The sequence below is a fragment of the Eulemur rufifrons genome, chromosome 2, assembly GCF_041146395.1.
Source record: "Eulemur rufifrons isolate Redbay chromosome 2, OSU_ERuf_1, whole genome shotgun sequence".
Lineage (NCBI taxonomy): Eukaryota > Metazoa > Chordata > Mammalia > Primates > Lemuridae > Eulemur > Eulemur rufifrons.
The window spans coordinates 50415520-50432650 of NC_090984.1; the positions used below are offsets into that span (position 1 = coordinate 50415520).

Below are 17131 nucleotides of genomic sequence, written 5' to 3' on the forward strand. Positions count from 1 at the left end.
GGATCATTTGAGCTCAGGAGTTCGAGACCAGCCTGAGCAAGAGCGAGACCCCATCTCTACTAAAAATAGAAAGAAATTATATAGACAGCTAAAAATATATATAGAAAAAATTAGCCGGGCATGGTGGCACATGCCTGTAGTCCCAGCTACTCGGGAGGCTGAGGCAGGAGGATCGCTTGAGCTCAGGAGTTTGAGGTTGCTGTGAGCTAGGCTGACGCCACGGCACTCACTCTAGCCTGAGCAACAGAGTGAGACTCTGTCTCAAAAAAAAAAATAAAAAAGAGTAGGAGTTTCGAGTCTCATCTGGGTCGCCAAAAATAAAAAATAAAAATAAAAAGTAAAAAAAATGAATAGGAGGTATTGGTACTGTGGTAGGTACCTCAATGCACTTACAGTGCTTCTTTACAATGCACATATATATTAAATGTATTCTTATATGTGTAAAATATCTCACAGTTAAAAGGTAAATCAATATAAGACCTAGTCAAGTGTTTTGGGAGGATAGGCCTAGATATTTCAGCTGTCACTAAACTAAATTTTAACTCTTAAGAAATGTTAGGCCAGAAGCAGTGGCTCACACCTGTAATCCCAGCTCTGCGAGAGGCCGAAGCAGGACGATCACTAGAGGCCAGGAGTTCCAGACCAGCCTGAGCAACATAATGAGATACCATTTCTACAAAAAATTTTAAAAATTATCTGGGTGCGGTGGTGTCCACCTGTAGTCCCAGCCACTTGGGAGGCCGAGGAAGGAGCATCGCTGAGCCCAGGAGTTTGAGGTTGTAGTGAGCTAAGATGATGCCACTGTACTCCAGCCTGGGCAACAGAGTGAGACCCTGACTCAAAAAAAAAAAAAAACCAAAAAAAAACCTGACAATAAAATTAGAATCATAGTTCGTAAAATCATGGTCTCTTTGGTTTCCAGAAATACAAGAATTTGCACAAAATCACAACAGTAAAATGAAATTATAAAAGAATCTATGGGTCACTAGTGGACACAGAAAAACTGATCAACACAGACTCAAAACAAATTAAAACCTGAAATGGTTCTCAATCAAATGTTAAAAACGTTATCATCAGATAAATAAATTTCAAAGATTCTATCCATTCTGGAATAGAAAAAGTTTATATTAACCTGTCCCTGGTTAATGTAAAAACGAGAAAGTTAGGTTTAAGATTTTTTAGTGCTGGGTGTGCAGCTATAATTTAAGTGTCATCTGGCAGATGCTGGCCCTGGGGAATCGTGGGACCTCTTGTGGATAAGCAATAATTTATGTTCTCATTCGATCTTGGAGCTATTTTCAAAGGCGCTATTGTTGGGGCTTAGTACATGGTTTTAGTAAAACATCTGTAAACGATTAAATTAAGCCGAAATGAAATAAGTCTGAGCCATGACAGTGTCAAGGAAAGGTGGTTTTCCTGGTAGAGAAGGGGTCAAGTGAAAGCAGAAAGCTGAGTACGCTGAGCCTATTCCGGGAGCAGCAAGTAAGCTGGTGTGGCTGGAGGGAAATGGAATCTCAGCTGTCCAGACCTGAGAGGTGGGGGTTACAGCTCGAATGTCCGCCCCAAGAAACCTACCAGCTTTCCTGCCTTTTTCCCTCCCTTCTCCTGTCTTCCCGGTTCCCCTTTCCCGCTCCCTACTGGCTCCGCCCCTCTGGCGCGCCCGCGGCCCCGCCCCGCGAGGACAGCAGGGGCGGGAGGCGGAGCCTGTGTGGTCATCTCACCGCGCCTTCCTGCGGTGCGCGGAGCCCGCGGCGCCGTCTGACTGACGTCACGGTTATTGACAGGCTGCGGCGTCTGCTGCCATGGTGGCTGGCGGCCGGGTAAGGATCTGGGTTGCTCTCTTGCCAGGCCAGAGCGCCTTCGGGGACACGGAGGAGGCCAGGAGTTTGCAGGAGGGTGGCGGGTTTGTTGTCTGCAGTGTGGTGAGGCTGAGGTGGGGGCTGAAGGCTCAGAAGCTGGACTCAGTGAACCGGGTCGGGAGTGTGCTGGAGGAGAGGCTACGTCCAGGCTGGGTGAGAGACGAGGTAGTCAGGCCCAGGGGGCTGGAGGAATCCCTAGGGTCCAGATTGGGGTGAGCGTAGTCAGGGTCTAGGCAGGGTTCGGCCTTGCGGGGTGAGTTTACCACGCTCATGAATCTCCCCCCGCTCACCCGCGGTGGCTTACGCGGGCTACAGGTTCAGCATGTCTAGACTGGGGGTCCTGGGCGGTGCCCGTGCGGGTCTGGGACTGCTGCTAGGCACCGCCGCCGGCCTTGGATTCCTGTGCGTCCTTTACAGCCAGCGATGGAAACGGACCCAGCGCCATGGTCGGAGCCAGAGCTTGCCCAACTCCCTGGACTACACGCAGACTTCAGAGCCCGGACGCCAGGGTAGGAGTCCATCTCCTCAATCCGCGGTCACTGCCCACTAATGGGTCTGGGGTCCGGACTGCTTTTGGTAGATCCTGTGGGAGGGGGTGCCTGAGGGCTTCACTTTTTCGGAAAACTTATTGGAAAGGAAGTCTTCGTTTTCTGCACTCTTTCCCTATATTTCGAGGAAATTGTGAAGACTATTTAGCTTTCACTTTTAGTTCTGGCTACAGTAGTGCTATATCTGTATTAAAGGCACTTCCTTAGTCTTGGGTGAGGTGTATAATAAATAGAGGAAAATATCCAAAGGAAGACCAAAAGAATAATAATCTTGCAAGGATTAAAAGTCATGAGGTTTACATGTGAATTAGAACTTGAAGGAACTTGGAGACTATTTAATCCAAGTTTTATTATCCTTCTTATGAGGAAACTGAGATTCAAAAAGATTGTGTAACTTTCCTGAGATTGTCACAGAGTAAGTGGCAAGGTTGGGCCTGGGCACCTGGCCCAGTAGGCTTTCCACAGTATGGGGCTGGGAGAATACTTCAGCTGAAGCTCAGTGTGACTGGAAGCCAGCCACAGCTGAAATGGGTAGTACTTTCAGTTTTGCAAAACTTTCAGGTGAATGCGTTTGAGCAAAGCATTTAGGGCTGATTCAAACTACTCCTCTCATCTGTGTCTGATTAGATTATCTCACCCCCATGTTAATTGGAAATGAGTGTTTTCCCTGATTACCAATGTTAGATGGTTCGGAAAAGTTTGGAAGAGTTTTCAAATAGTTATCACCTTAGATTGCAACTGATTTGTCAGCATTTTATAACCTGGTGGTAACCTAGTATTGCAGGTATGCTTGTCATTCCTTCCCTTTTCTTGTGTTTTGTTAATTTGTTTGTAATTTCTTAGCAGTATTTCTTCTCCTGAGGTTGAGAGAAAGTGGCCACATGCCCAGGGATCTTTCCTACTCTACATTCTTGAACATTTTTCTGGATAGTTACTTGGAGCTTGTTACCATGACTTAGCTGTGAACATATGCTATCTGAGCCTCAAGGGTCTTCTCTGTAAATTGAACTCCACTGAGAAGCAAGCGTTCTTGAATTCTAGGCGCAAGATCTTTTCCTCCTCATATCCCGTGGGTGTCACTGTCTCCTGTTCCCCTTCCCTCAGTGATGCTGTTGCGGGCCGTCCCAGGTGAGGCTGGAGATGCTGCGGTGCTGCCCAGCCTTCCACAGGAAGGGCAGGAGAAGGTGCTGGACCGCCTGGACTTTGTGCTGACCAGTCTCGTGGCACTGCGGCGGGAAGTGGAAGAGCTGAGGAGTAGCCTGCAAGGGCTTGCTGGGGAGATTGTTGGGGAGGTCCGGTGAGTAATGCAGCCTTCTCTCCTGCATGGCCCCCCATCCTCAACTTTTCCCTGCCCTTACAGCTTTTTCAGCTGAAATGTGTTCTGGCCTATGATGTCAGTCTCAAAGAAACCAGTTTTATAGCTTCAAACCTAACTTGGGGGGAAGCTGTACGTTTGGTACCTGACCTTGTGTAAGCTCCTTGCTGCTTCTGGGCCCATGGTCTGTAGCAGCTGAAACTTTGTTCTGCCTAATCTAGTCTGCGCCTAGGTAGTCTGGGCTTAGGGAGCTGCTCTTCTTATCGTCTGAGACCCGGGATTTTCTCTGCTCTTGGCCCTTTAATGAAGGGCCAAGTAAGAAGCTCCCCCAGAGTAAGGGGAAAGACAGGCTGGATGGAGCCTAATGGTACCCTCTGGAATGGGGCCTGCTTTCCAGATCCCACATGGAAGAGAACCAAAGAGTAGCTCGGCGGCGAAGGTTCCCGTTTGCCCGGGAGAGGAGCGACTCCACTGGCTCCAGCTCTGTCTACTTCACGGCCACCTCGGGAGCCACATTCACAGATGCTGAGAGCGAAGGGGGGTGAGTTGTCTCTCCTGGAGGCAGCTGTGGCTGCAGCCAGGTTGTGTTTTGGAAAAGTATTATTTATCCATGGAAAATTCAAACCAAGCTGCTGTAAATAATTTTTGGAACAAGGTAAGGTATAAATAAATAAATACAGAACATTTGAAACCAAAAAAACCCCAACTGTAACCTTGAACTGGGCTCAGTTGGTTCTCCCGATTCAGCCTCCCGAGTAGCTGGGACTACAGGTACATGCCACCACACCCAGCTAGGCTCTTCTTAATTATAGCTGCAGCAGGTTCAGCCCCGTGACTGATCCTGTGGCCTGTGAAAGCCAGTAGTGGTGCAACACTCTGGTTTAGCTGGCTGCTAGGTAGGGCAGCAGCCATGGCGAACGATTCTTTTTGCCATGGTCAGTGCCATATTGATTGAAGGGGAATTCTGGGAGAAGTGCACAAACTCTGAAATGGCTTTGAACATGTGGTGGGCGGGCCTTGGGGCAAGGAAAGCAAGGCAGGGGCTGCTCTGTTTGACTGAAGACTATCTTCCCACTTTCTTCTAAATAAAATAAAATAACTTTGAGCTCCTAGGAGATTGACCGAGTGTGGCAGAGGCAGAATGATTGTGCCTGTCTGTGGGCTTGTTTGCTGGGCACTGTACCAAACACAGGTTGAGTTCCTGTCAGAACCCAATTTGTCTTAAAACACTAGCTCCTCCAGCAAACCTTCCCAGGGAGCCCGGCTAAGAGGGACTGCCTGCACCATCTTCCTCGTCACTCCTTCTTGGGCATTTGTCTCCCCACCCACTGACAGCCTCTTAGGGCCGAAGCCCATATGCCTGGTCGCCTTGGAATGGTTGACACGCAGCCCCTCTACTGGGCTTAGGCAGAGTTGAAAGAAGCTTAAGAGGGGATGCGTGTGTAACTGCGTCCTTGATTACCGACTGTGGAACAGGAGGATAAGTGGGCCTCCTTGCTCAGAGGGAGCCTGGGTTCTCCAGCTCACGGTGGGAACAGTGTGTTCCTTCTGAGTGCACAGGTCCAAAGGGCCTTTTCAGAGGTCCCCACTTGCCCCTGGCAGATTGCAAAAGCCTCAGGGTATGTTAAACGAAAGGGCCACAGAAGGGTGGTTTTCTCCAGGGGCTGGGTGGCTAGTCTGGGAGGCAGAAGGTGTGACAATGCGTAAATGCAGTAACGCTGGCACATGATTTTAATCTCTCCTGAGACCCCAGAAGTCCATGGGGCTGATGCCAGGTGTTGGGTTTTCAGACTGGTGAGGCAGAGCTCCTTGAAGTGAGGCTGAGGTACGATTAAAGTCCTCCTTGTGCCAGCCTCGCCAGAGCCTTCCTGCCTCAAAGGGCTCGGCCAGCTCTCACTCTGTAGGTGGTAGCAGGGCCCTCCTGACCTCTGCATCTCCTTGGCTCTGTGAGCTCCAGCCTTTAGGACCCAGAGGGATGGCAGCATTGTAGGACTCTCCTGGCTCAGGGCCCAGGGGAGACTGTGCTGATGCCAGTGCTCTAGTGGGGAAAAGAGCAGAGGTCCCTCCCTGGGAGTGCCGAAGGCACAGAGACTCCTGTTTGGAACTCATCGGCTGAGGCAGCGCTCAACCCAGCAGCAAATAGGGTCTCCCCCTCTTCTAGCAGAGGGAGATGAGGAGACTCAAGCTTTCCATGCTAGATAAACTGTTTACCCATTTTGCCTTTGGGCCTGGCTGGGCAGAGTAGACTCTGGTTTGATTTTCTCATTTGGGACAGGTTCACTTGGGAGTTTCTTTCGGTTGCCCGTGTGGTCTTGCTCATCACTACCCAGTTTGGTTGTGAAATCTGATGTGACTTTTCTTTGTCTCTTTAATTTCTAGTTTTTAATGCAAATTGTAAGAGGGGAAGATACTTAGATAACCTCTTAAAAAAACAAGGTGAGACTCGGTGCAGTGGCTCACGCCTGTAATCCTAGTACTTTGGGAGGCTGAGGCAGGAGGATTGCTTGAGGTGAGGAGTTCAAGACCAGCTTGAGGAACATAGTGAGAGACCATCTCTACAAAAAATAGAAAAATTAGCTGGGTGTGGTGGTGTCATGCACCTGTAGTCCCAGCTACTTGGGAGGCTGAAGCAGGAGGATTGCTTGAGCTCTGGAGTTTAAGGTTGCTGTGAGCTGCAATGACGCCATTGCTCTTATGATCTGAGCCCAGGCAACAGAGCAAGACCCTGTCTCCAAAAAACAAAACAAAAAAAAGTGAGGTTAGGAAGTTTTTTTTCCTTTCCCCCTGAGACAAGATCTTGCTCTGGAGCCTGGAGTGCAGTGGTGCAATCATAGCTTACTGCAGCCTCGAACTCTTGGGCTCAGGTGATCCTCTGGCCTCAGCCTCAAGAGTAGCCAGGACTACAGGCATGCGCCACTGCACCCAGCTGATTTGTTTTGTAGCTAGGAGGTCTCACTATGTTGCTCAGGCTGGTCTCAAGCAACCCTCCTACCGAGGCCTCCCGTAGTGCTGTGATTACATGCATGAGCCATCACGCCCAGCCAGGAAGGTTTTAAATACCTTACAATACCTTCTTGTAGTAGATGTTCCTGGGGTCTCTTTTTTAGATGTGACTTGAAGCTCCTCTATAAGGACTCAATCAGCGTGGATTGGGCCCCAGGTGTGGGTGCTCACTTGGTACCACCTTCCAGAGCCTGCCCCCGCTTGTTGTCTCTGGTTTTCTGGAAGAGAAAGATGGCACTTTTGCCTGCGACATTCACCCCAACTTTAGGCTGTCTCGTATTGACTTTGTTTGTAGGCGTTTCCCTCATCTCTCCTTTGGTTCTGTTTTGCTCCCGCCATAGGGCACCTGCTCTTATCTTTTATTTCAGGATAGAGGAAGGCTTATCACTAAATGATCCTAAGCTATTCTCTATGTTTCAGGACCTTCTGGCTCTGACAGACCCTGCTTTTCCCTCCCTCAGCCTAGAGAGCTCTCTGGTGTCTGCTCCTGGCTGCTGGAAGTCCTACCTTCTCCCTTGCTCAGTTACTGTATGATTCAGTTGGCAGTTAGGGAAGTAGCTGATGGCATCAAGATCCAAGAGAAACTCGGCTTCCTCTTCAGTGGCTGCATCAGGGTTGGGGCTTCTAGGAGCCCAGAAATACCTTCCCAAGGGGTCTGTCTGCATTTTCTTCCTCTCCTGCTTCCAGCTGCAAAGTGCCCATACTACCTCCCTCCACACCCCCAAGGTTCCCAAGGGCTACTCCTGTTGTGGTTTAGGTTTGGTTATTGACTTGGGTCAGAGACACAAGTTTGAGAAAGAAAATGTGCGTATGTGTGGTTGCCCGTGGCCCCAGAGGCTGGCATCCATGCATGTTGGTTCTGGCAGGTATCCTTGGCTGATAAAACAGGAATTGACAAATGCGTATGCTAGTAATCAGTCTAGCTCAGGAGCTCAGCTCCACCTACATCTTAAGGTTTTTATCTTAAACATTTTTACTTATAAAAAGAATATATGCTTACTAAAGCAATCATACACTATTAAAATTTAGAAGAAAAATTACCCTTAATTCATCTGCCCTAAGAGATCTACTGGCAGCATTTCGTACATAACTTTCTTGGCTTTTTCTTTTTTTCTGTTTTCTGGTAGATTTGGTGGTGGCTAAACAAGGGGGTTCTCATATTGGCCCTGACTGCCACAGGGCTCCAACTGGTTGACTACTTTTTCCCTCCCGGATCATTTTCCCAACCCATAGTTCCCTTAGGAAGCTTTCCCTTGGAGACGAATTTCTACCCTTAAGATGTAGAAATGACTGTTATTTGGTACTTTGAAGGACAGTGCCACATAGAGTCCCTCTTTGGGGCTAGGGGATAGGCCCTTGAGGCTCAGAGCTGAATAATCCCCTCCATTGACCCTGTCACATTTCTTTGCCAGTTATACAACAGCCAATGCCGAGTCTGACTACGAGCGAGACTCTGACAAGGAGAGTGAGGACGCGGAAGATGAAGTGAGCTGCGAGACCGTGAAGATGGGGAGAAAGGATTCTCTGGACCTGGAGGTGGAGGTGGAGGCAGCATCGGGTCTGGTGCCCAGTGCTCTGGAGGCTGGAGGTTCCCTGGGCCTGGAGGATGTGCTGCCCCTCCTGCAGCAGGCGGACGAGCTGCACCGGGGCGATGAGCAGGGCAAACGGGAGGGCTTCCAGCTGCTGCTCAACAACAAGCTGGCGGTGAGGCTCCAGCTGCCTGCTTCCCTCCCTCCCTCGGCTCCTGACCCCCAGGGAATGAAGGAAGGTCCAGGTGGTTGCTGACCCTGCACGGTGACGCGGGAAGGAAAGTGGGGGTGAGATGGCTGGTTCTGCCTCTGGCCAGCAGGTTGCACATCGTCTTCCAAGGAGGCCCGGCGTGGATCCGGGGAGCAGTGAACTGCTTGCCCCAGAGCTGCTTCCCTTCTGGGGAGGAGGAGTGCGGTCTCTGCCTCTTCAAGAGTTACTGCAAAAAAGAGCTCCGCCTCTCACTTGTAGGGGGAAATATGCAAAGAACTGGAATGGGGTTGTTTTCCTTTTTTTTGTTTCCCTTGAGGCAGAGCCCAAGCTGCCTGTCTCACTTGGAAGTTTCTGTTGCAAGTGATGACTGTGTCGGTCACTCAACCGCAGTTCCCTTCTCAGGTTCACTGACAAAATTTATGTTCACTCAGGTATAAGTGCCCCCTCAAAAGTTAGGATTTTCCCTTTTCTTGGGCAAGTTCACATTTTTTTCATGTGTCAGCGGCTCTTTCTTGCTGTGCCTCATGACATCTTCTTGGAGTTGACTTTTCCTTCTGGCAGAATTAGGCCAGCTATGCCTTCAAGCTGCAATTGTGCAAGCTATTGCTAGAGATAACGTGTCATCAGTTAACTGCACGTGGGAAGCGGTGGGCAGGGGAAAGCTGTGCAAAGGGGCTGGCCCAGTGTCAATGCCTGTAACATGCTAGCTTGGAAATATGAACCTAGTGTGTTGGGGGAAGGCCAGGGCCCCCATTCTCCATGGCTGAGGGAAAAGAGGACTTACCCCTTTCTGTTTGGTCTGCAGTATGGAAGCCGGCAAGACTTTCTCTGGCGCCTGGCCCGGGCTTACAGTGACATGTGTGAGCTCACTGAGGAGGTGAGCGAGAAGAAGTCATATGCCCTAAATGGTAAGTGCTGACAGTTCCTGGTAGGACGGTGACCGACTGATTCTCGGGGTGGAGCTGGCCCATCTGCCTGAGGGAACCACCAAGATGTCAGGGCTCTTGTGGCTCAGCTACTCAGTAGGGACCACCTCTGGCTCCCAAGGACCTTTGCTTCCACCTCTCAAGGAAGATAATCTTTTGTCTTCCTTGAGGAAAAAAAGATCACAATCTTTGCTCATCTGCACAGCATGGTGTATAACACAGGTGCATGTTTTTATTTATTTATTTATTTATTTAAAGAACTGAGGCTGGGATGCGTAATTTTTTTTTTTTTTAATTCAGTTGTAAGAATTCCTTTTTTTTTTTTTTTTTTTTTGAGACAGTCTCGCTCTGTTGCCCGGGCTAGAGTGCCGTGGCATCAGCCTAGCTCACAGCAACCTCAAACTCCTGGGCTCCAGCAATCCTTCTGCCTCAGCCTCCCAAGTAGCTGGGACTACAGGCATGTGCCACCATGCCCGGCTAATTTTTTGTATATATTTTTAGTCGTCCAGCTAATTTCTTTCTATTTTTCAGTAGAGATGGGGTCTTGCTCTTGCTCAGGCTGGTCTCGAACTCCTGACCTTGAGCGATCCTCCCGCCTTGGCCTCCCAGAGTGCTAGGGGGATGCATATGTTTTTAGAAGTAATTGTGTCGTATTAGCATCATTCTTTGTTCTTGTTCCCCAACCACAAAGAGGGAGCTAAAGCCTCCTTTCTTAACCTGAGGTTTTTTGCTGCTATTTAGGAATCTGGTTTCCTTTATGGAGCCTGTGGGGCAGGTGTTCTAAGAACAGTGAGTGGAGTATGTATGATGAGCACTTAGGAGAACAGTTTGGGAGATTACTGCTAGCTTAGAAGTGCCTGGGATCTGCTTGGCAAGTCTGTTGGCAAAGTCTACTCTGGAAGGTAGGGTGCACCTGGCCTGTGTCAAGGCTCAGGGTTTGGCCTTGTCTGTCTTGAGATCAGAGAATCCTCTAGGACTTTAAAAAGAGACTGATGTGTCCTGCCTAGCCACACACTGAGTCAGGCACCTTCAATGGGATTCCAGGTCTGTGGTTCAGTGAATTATCTACAGTCGATTCAGGCCAGGAGCAGTGGCTCACTCCTGTAATGCCAGCACTTTGGGAGGCTGAGGTGGGAGGATCACTTGAGGTCAGGAGTTCAAGACCAGCTTGGACAACATAGACCTTTTTGAGACCTTCGTCTCAAAACATTCTGCTTTCCCTCCTAAATTTCAGGTGAGGATTCTGATCAGCTTTTGGGCTGATTTTTGGACCCTTAGTGTCAACAACAACCTTTCCTTTCCTTCTGATCATTGATCATCTTATTAGTGCTTGCAACATGAACCCTGAAGGTAGAGGTGGGGGCAGTGGTTAGAGGAGCAGCCACACTCAGTGACTGTTTGGTCTGGCTTCCTGAGCTTAGCACCCTTTAGCACATCTGACCTGCTGGAGGTCAGATGACTTTGGAGTGTCTTTGAAGGTCCTGCTCTGGGATTGTAGCCTTTAGAGAACTGTCCTTGGGCCGGGTGTGGTGGCTCACACCGGTAATCCTGCCACTCTGAGAGGCTAAGAGTTTGAGACCAGCCTGAGCAAGTGAGACCCCATCTCTACAAAAAATGGAAAAATTAGCTGGTTGTGGTGACATGTGCCTGTAGTCCAGCTACTCGGGAAGCTGAGGCAAGAGTTTTGCCTGAGCCCAGGAGTTTGAGGTTGCAGTGAGCTACGATGATGCCACGGCACTCTAGCCTGGAAGACAGAGTGAGACCCTATCTCAAAACCAACCAACCAACCAACCAAAAAAACCACCATCCTTGCTGGGTCTAAAGTTCATTTTGTCTTTCTCTAAAAACTGGAGGCAGACATTCTTTGGGATCCCAGGCAGTATCTTAATCTACCCCACTGTCTGTCTAGCTTGGCAGGAACGGATTGTCTCATACTTTTCTGTTACTTTTCTAATGCGACAGTGCTTTGAAGGGGGCAGAGAGAACTGCCCTAAGTGGTAGTGTCCCATATTGGTGGGGCCATATGGTCCTGCTGTTGGGAAAGGGGCATGTGGAGTCTGTCACAGCATCAGTTGTCTTAAAAACGTATTTGTCATCTAAATGTTAATACCGTAATTATCACTCAAATGAGGCATTTCGGATTAGCCGGCCTACCACCATAACACATTATCTTTGTTCCGTTTTCTCCATGTTCCCTCCCAAGCCCTCTCCATTTTAATCAAAGAAGTCCCATTTCGCAGTGTGTTCTTTTCTCCAGTGCACAGGCATCACGGTCCTCATCTTATAGTCTGTAGGTTCCAGTCTCCTTGATATTCTAAGGGATGACCTTTGTCATAATTTCCTGTGTTTGGACTTTGATTTCTTTGTTGGAAGACTAAGAAAAAGTCACCTCTGGTCAGACCTCAGTCCATTTGGCTCTTGTGAAGGAGTTTTGGCCTAAAGCTGTGATTATCACTCTTGGATCATTGATCCTTCCTGAGAACTTCGTCAAAGCTGTAAACCCTCTCTCCAGTAAAATGCACATATACCTAAAATTTTACACAATTTGAGATTCATGGACGTCCTGAAGCCTGTCCATAGACCTCAGATCAAAAACCCTCCAAAGTAAAGTCCCTTGGGGAGTTTTTTATTGTTGTCGGGTCCTTTTATATTTAAAATGCTGAAACTGGCTTCAAGCATATCAGGTGAGTATTATAAAAGGAAGGTACCTGGGGCTGCTGATGACACAGATGGGGAGCCTGAGGCGAAGCAGAAGTCATCAGAAGCTGTATGTGGCCTTTCATTCTGTGCCAGTTCACAACTATTCCCGAACGAGTCCAAGTTGGGCAGGGATTGGTGAGAGGCAGAGCAGTCATTCTTCCCGCAGCTCTTCCTGGGCATTGTGCATGGGAGCCCTCAACTCTGGATCTACCTTTGTCTTACAGGAAAAGAAGAAGCAGAGGCTGCTCTGGAGAAGGGGGACGAGAGTGCTGAATGTCACCAGTGGTAATAACACGCCGCAGGGTTCTGGGAAGAGCCAGCAAGGGCCAGAGTAGAGGAAAGCCCTTTGCTCTGCTCTGGCCACAGAGGCATTTGCCAAAGGAACCAGGAGAGGGAGCTCAGGCTTGTTTCCACAGGCCTTACTCTCCCCGCAGCCAGTTGGCCAAGTTTTCTTTGGGAGGTGCCTTGGGTGTGAGGCAAGGGCAACTACGAGCTTTTTTCTGACGGGGCTTGGAGAGATGAGTAGCCTTTTAAGTTATCCCAGCTACAAAACTTGTGAATTCTTGGCTCCTCACGGAGGCTGGGATAATTGCAGCTCTTGTATCAGCTCTTCTTTCCACTAGCTGTGATCTCTGGCTGGTGGTGGGCTTTGGCTTCTTTGCTTGGTTCGCATGAGGAAGTGGACGTGAACTCACCCCCAGGGAGTTCAGTGGTCAATTTATTAGCTTATAAAGAAAACTATCAGGCCTTTTTGTGGTCTCATGTCAGGTAAATTTCAGCCAACTTGTATGGGTCAGGGCCAACTCACACCCTGGGGGCCTGGTTCCAGCATCTCAGAGTTTTAGTGAAAATGTTCCTTCCATATCTCCACCCACAGATTGTGAGCTATGTGAGAGGCTGTATTTTTCCATCTGTTGCTAAAACTTTGTAGTAACCCTTTCTTGGGGGTCACCGCTTCCCTGGACTCCCAAAGATGGAAATTGGCCTCACACTTTCTTGGCTATTCCTAAGGAACAGCTGTTTGGATTAAACATGGAAATGAGCCTCTGCAAGTATCTGATACAAATATACCCCAGATATTTAGCAAATATCTGAAAAAGCAACTTGGGCCTGGTTAGACACTCATCTAATGTCAACTGTACTTCTAGGAATGGTGCTGGGCAGTAGGGATAGTAAGACCTTGTTTTTGAAGACAGAAGATGGGAAGCTGGGTGGTTTGTTGGGGTTGGCGGGTGGCGAGGATGTAGAGGGGATAGGTGTGTCTTCCTTTGGTTCTGTTGCTCCAAAGTTATCATTAGAAATTCCTAGAGTATCCCCTCCCAATTTGACTGTACTAAGTAAGACATTGCTTTTTGTCTCCTAAGTAGACACTAAAAGAGGGACTTACTGACCTTGGGAGTATACAGATGTATCATTGGAACTTGGCACACAATGTACTCAGTTCTCTTATACTTTGATACTGATCATTATTTGATGCTTTTTCAAGTTTTTATGACACCTGTGGCTATATTCTTCATGAGAAAGGGGAGATTTGGAGACTTGGACTGAGACCTTGCCTAAATATTAAGTGTAAGGGGGAGAGTTACTGTGAAGAACCCAGCCTTTTTGTGCCCAGAACACACTGGAGAATTGTAAGCCTGTGTGTTAAAGAATACTAATTGGGGCCACAGGTCAGTGGAGAGAGAATTACACAGATGAAAACTTTATTTTCAGCTCTGGTGGGAGGGGCAGGGGACAGTGCGACTAGCCTGTGGGTGGGACGTCCGTTCCTTGCAGTGATGGTACTTGTCCCTTGTCCCTGAGCTTGCTGCTGCTTCCCCCTTAGGTATGCAGTGCTTTGTGGTCAGCTGGCTGAGCATGAGGGCATCCAGAGGCGCATCCAGAGTGGCTTTAGCTTCAAGGTGAGGACGGGTTCTGCCTTCCCTCGTGCTGGCCCTATTCCAGATTTCCTGCTTTTCCAGCTTGCTTTGCAGAGGCCTATGTGCCTTTCTTCCCTTTAGCAATTCTTGTGTCTCTTCCCTTTAGCAATTCTTGTGTCTGATACGAGTTTATATTTACATTTTCCCCTTAGGAACACGTGGACAAAGCCATTGCTCTCCAGCCAGAAAACCCTATGGCTCACTTTCTTCTTGGCAGGTGGTGCTACCAGGTGAGCTTATTCTAAGATTTTGTCCTATGACATTGATGTTCTTGCAGGAAGAACAGCATCCTTAGCCTGGTCTGGCTCAGGTTCCATTTCCTTTGAATACTCACCTTGGTGGTTGGACTCAGCCCTGTTTGACTCTGTTTATTTTTAGTACAGAATATTCAGTGTTCCTAAAGATAACCTTTAAAACCTTTTGATCTTTTGGTGGCAGGTCTCTCACTTGAGCTGGCTAGAAAAAAAAACTGCTGCAGCCTTGCTAGAAAACCCTCTCAGCGCCACTGTGGAGGACGCCCTCCAGAGCTTCCTAAAGGTACCGGGGAAGGGAGGGATGGCTGGCAGCCGTTTTCCTAAAGACGTTATTAGGGCTCCTAAGGGGAGAGGTTTCTCGTAGGGGGCAATTTTGTGTTTACCTGTTTTGTGGGAAAATCAGAATCACCTGCAGAACTTATTTCCTGGACCCAATCACTCATCAGGGTGGAGACTGGAAATCTCTAATAAACTTCAGCCCAACTTGAATTTGGAAACTTCTTACTGAAATATCTTTTCTTCTCTAGGCTGAAGAACTACAGCCAGGATTTTCCAAAGCAGGAAGGATATATATTTCCAAGGTAAATTCAACTCACCTGTCTACTTAAAAATGAAGATGTTTATGTTGACAGTATTTCTGGAAGTCCTGAAAGCACACCTACTCACGCCCTTCTAGTTTCTGATATTTCTCCCAGGTTTTCACTGTTGTCTCTTCTCAGTGTTACAGAGAACTAGAGAATAACTCTGAAGCTAGAAGGTGGATGAAGTTGGCCCTGGAACTGCCAGATGTCACTAAGGAGGTAATACGTCTATAAGAGCTTTTTAAATACTAGGTTCCATCATTGAGTCATCATGTCACCTTTTTAGGAAAGAGTCTACCCCTTTCCTTTGCACAGATGCCCTTCTAGGCTAGGGTAAAGGCTCCAAGCTATCCTGAGAAAAGAGAGATGGTAACAGCTCAGGAAGAAAGCAAAGGGCCCCTCTTCTCTGGTTCCAGTGGGTTTGGGAAAAATTTTGAGTCCTGGATTTGTTCTCTTTCTATCCCTAGGATTCGGCTTTCCAGAAGGACCTGGAAGAATTAGAAGTGATTTTAGGAGAATAATCAAATTTCAATGGCCTTCATGACACCACTTCTTAAGGGGGAAAAAAATCAAGGCTTTCTTCCTTAGACTCTACTAAGATCATCTGGTTTAGGATTCCCCAACTTCTTGTCTTTTGTCAATCAGTTAATTTATTCTAATCTCTTACCTAATCTAAAATTGGGGAAGTACTTGCCTGCTCTCCCCCTTATGTGAATTTTTGAAAAATCAAGACTAGTCTAGCACCTGCCCTAGGGCTAAGAATGGTGGAGCCCTGAAGGCTGCCAGAGCTGAGAGGATGAAGTAGCAGCACTGTGCTGGTGAAGTGGATGGACTTCAAAACACTACAGGACCAAAGCATAGAACTTGTCACTCTAATCTTTTTCACTAATACTCAACACCTATGTATACACAGTCCTAAGATCACTACTTACAGGGTAAGAGGAGAGGTCAGAACAGCCCACGGATATTGCTGCCTTATCACCTATCATGTGGATTCTACCTGTATTTCTGGGCTGGACAACTTGACTTCGTGTCCTGGAAGCTCTTGAAATGACAGCAGTGGCATAGGGTTTATGAAACTGTAAAACAATGATCTGAAGAGTTGCCTGGAATATATTTTGGTACAAACTTGAAATAAAATTTGATTGGAAGTGATTATATTCTCCTTTCTCTATTTCAGTTATCAGCTCTTTATTCTTGCTCGACACCTCCATACTTGTTTCCTGCTACAGAGGCTATTGCACACAGGTAGGAAAAAAAGGGCACTAAATACTTAGTTTAGAATAAGCTCTTTGGTTAGTTACATGTAAAATACAGGCAGAGAGCTTATTTTTAATAACGCCCATTTCGGGCCGGGCGCGGTGGCTCACGCCTGTAATCCTAGCACTCTGGGAGGCCGAGGTGGGCGGATCGTTTGAGCTCAGGAGTTCGAGACCAGCCTGAGTAAGAGCGAGACCCCATCTCTACTAAAAATAGAAAGAAATTATATAGACAGCTAAAAATATATATAGAAAAAATTAGCCGGGCATGGTGGCACATGCCTGTAGTCCCAGCTACTCGGGAGGCTGAGACAGAAGGATTGCTTAAGCCCAGGAGTTTGAAGTTGCTGTGAGCTAGGCTGACGCCACGGCACTCTAGCCAGGACAACAGAGCGAGACTCTGTCTCAAAAAAAAAAAAAAAAAAAAAAAAAAACACGCCCATTTCAACTAAGCAAGGCCAACAGCACAAACCATAATTCCACCTAGAAGAAAAACTGAGTTCTAGGTCAAAGTCTCTTAAATACCTTATATAATAGTGTCCCAATCTTATGGTCCTATAAGAGCCAACCTTTAACTCCCATATCTGTCACTGGCTTTATACCATCCCAGGCTGGTTTTGTCATATGAAAACAAAGAGGGGACCACCTAAACTTAATTCTGGGGATAAAATAGTTTTTGTGATCTAAAACCCAGATTCAGTGGGCCTGGGAATCTATATTTTTGATAAATTGCAGGTGATTCTGCTTTTCCCTACAGAACAGGCAAACACAAATTGCTTCCTCCCCTTAAGATTTCCAATAACGTCCTCAGGAAGAAAAGGTTACTTGTGGGCTGCCATCCATCCCTCCCTTCCTTGATACCTTTAGGAAGCTCTGGAGGGCGTCCTCCACAGTGGTGCTGAGAGTTTTCAAGCAAGGCTGCAGCAGTTTTTCTTTCTAGCCAGCTTGGGTGAGGGACCTGCCACCAAAAGATTAAGATGTGAATAAAAGGGTTTAAAGGTTGTTTGTCAGGGCCGGGCGCGGTGGC

General features: G+C 47.8%; 1 protein-coding gene across 2 annotated transcripts; it reads left to right on the forward strand.

Moving 5' to 3' along the window:
• Positions 1-1445: 1445 nt before the first annotated feature.
• RMDN3 (regulator of microtubule dynamics 3) lies at positions 1446-15994 on the forward strand. 2 transcript variants are annotated; one of them, XM_069484654.1, is made up of 13 exons: positions 1767-1820; positions 2175-2368; positions 3512-3704; positions 4120-4263; positions 8138-8429; positions 9271-9373; positions 12316-12376; positions 13917-13992; positions 14163-14240; positions 14449-14547; positions 14792-14845; positions 14984-15064; positions 15313-15994. In XM_069484654.1, the coding sequence occupies exons 2-13, from the start codon at positions 2182-2184 to the stop codon at positions 15364-15366; spliced, it is 1422 nt and encodes a 473-aa protein (XP_069340755.1). In that variant the 5' UTR covers positions 1767-1820; positions 2175-2181; the 3' UTR covers positions 15367-15994. The 2 variants fall into 2 exon arrangements, 1 of the variants encoding a protein (XP_069340755.1); XR_011235186.1 differs by lacking the exons at positions 14163-14240; positions 14449-14547; positions 14792-14845; positions 14984-15064; positions 15313-15994 and having other exon boundaries at positions 1446-1820; positions 9192-9373; positions 13917-13991.
• Positions 15995-17131: the final 1137 nt, after the last annotated feature.

What these genes read in the sequence shown, in the direction of transcription:
- RMDN3 (XM_069484654.1), top strand. Translation starts at nt 2,182, where the DNA reads ATGTCTAGACTGGGGGTCCTGGGCGGTGCCCGTGCGGGTCTGGGACTG. An exon ending in TGCTCAACAACAAGCTGGCG is followed by an intron (nt 8,430 to 9,270) that starts GTGAGGCTCCAG and finishes TTTGGTCTGCAG; the next exon opens with TATGGAAGCCGGCAAGACTT. An exon ending in TGCCAGATGTCACTAAGGAG is followed by an intron (nt 15,065 to 15,312) that starts GTAATACGTCTA and finishes TTCTATCCCTAG; the next exon opens with GATTCGGCTTTCCAGAAGGA.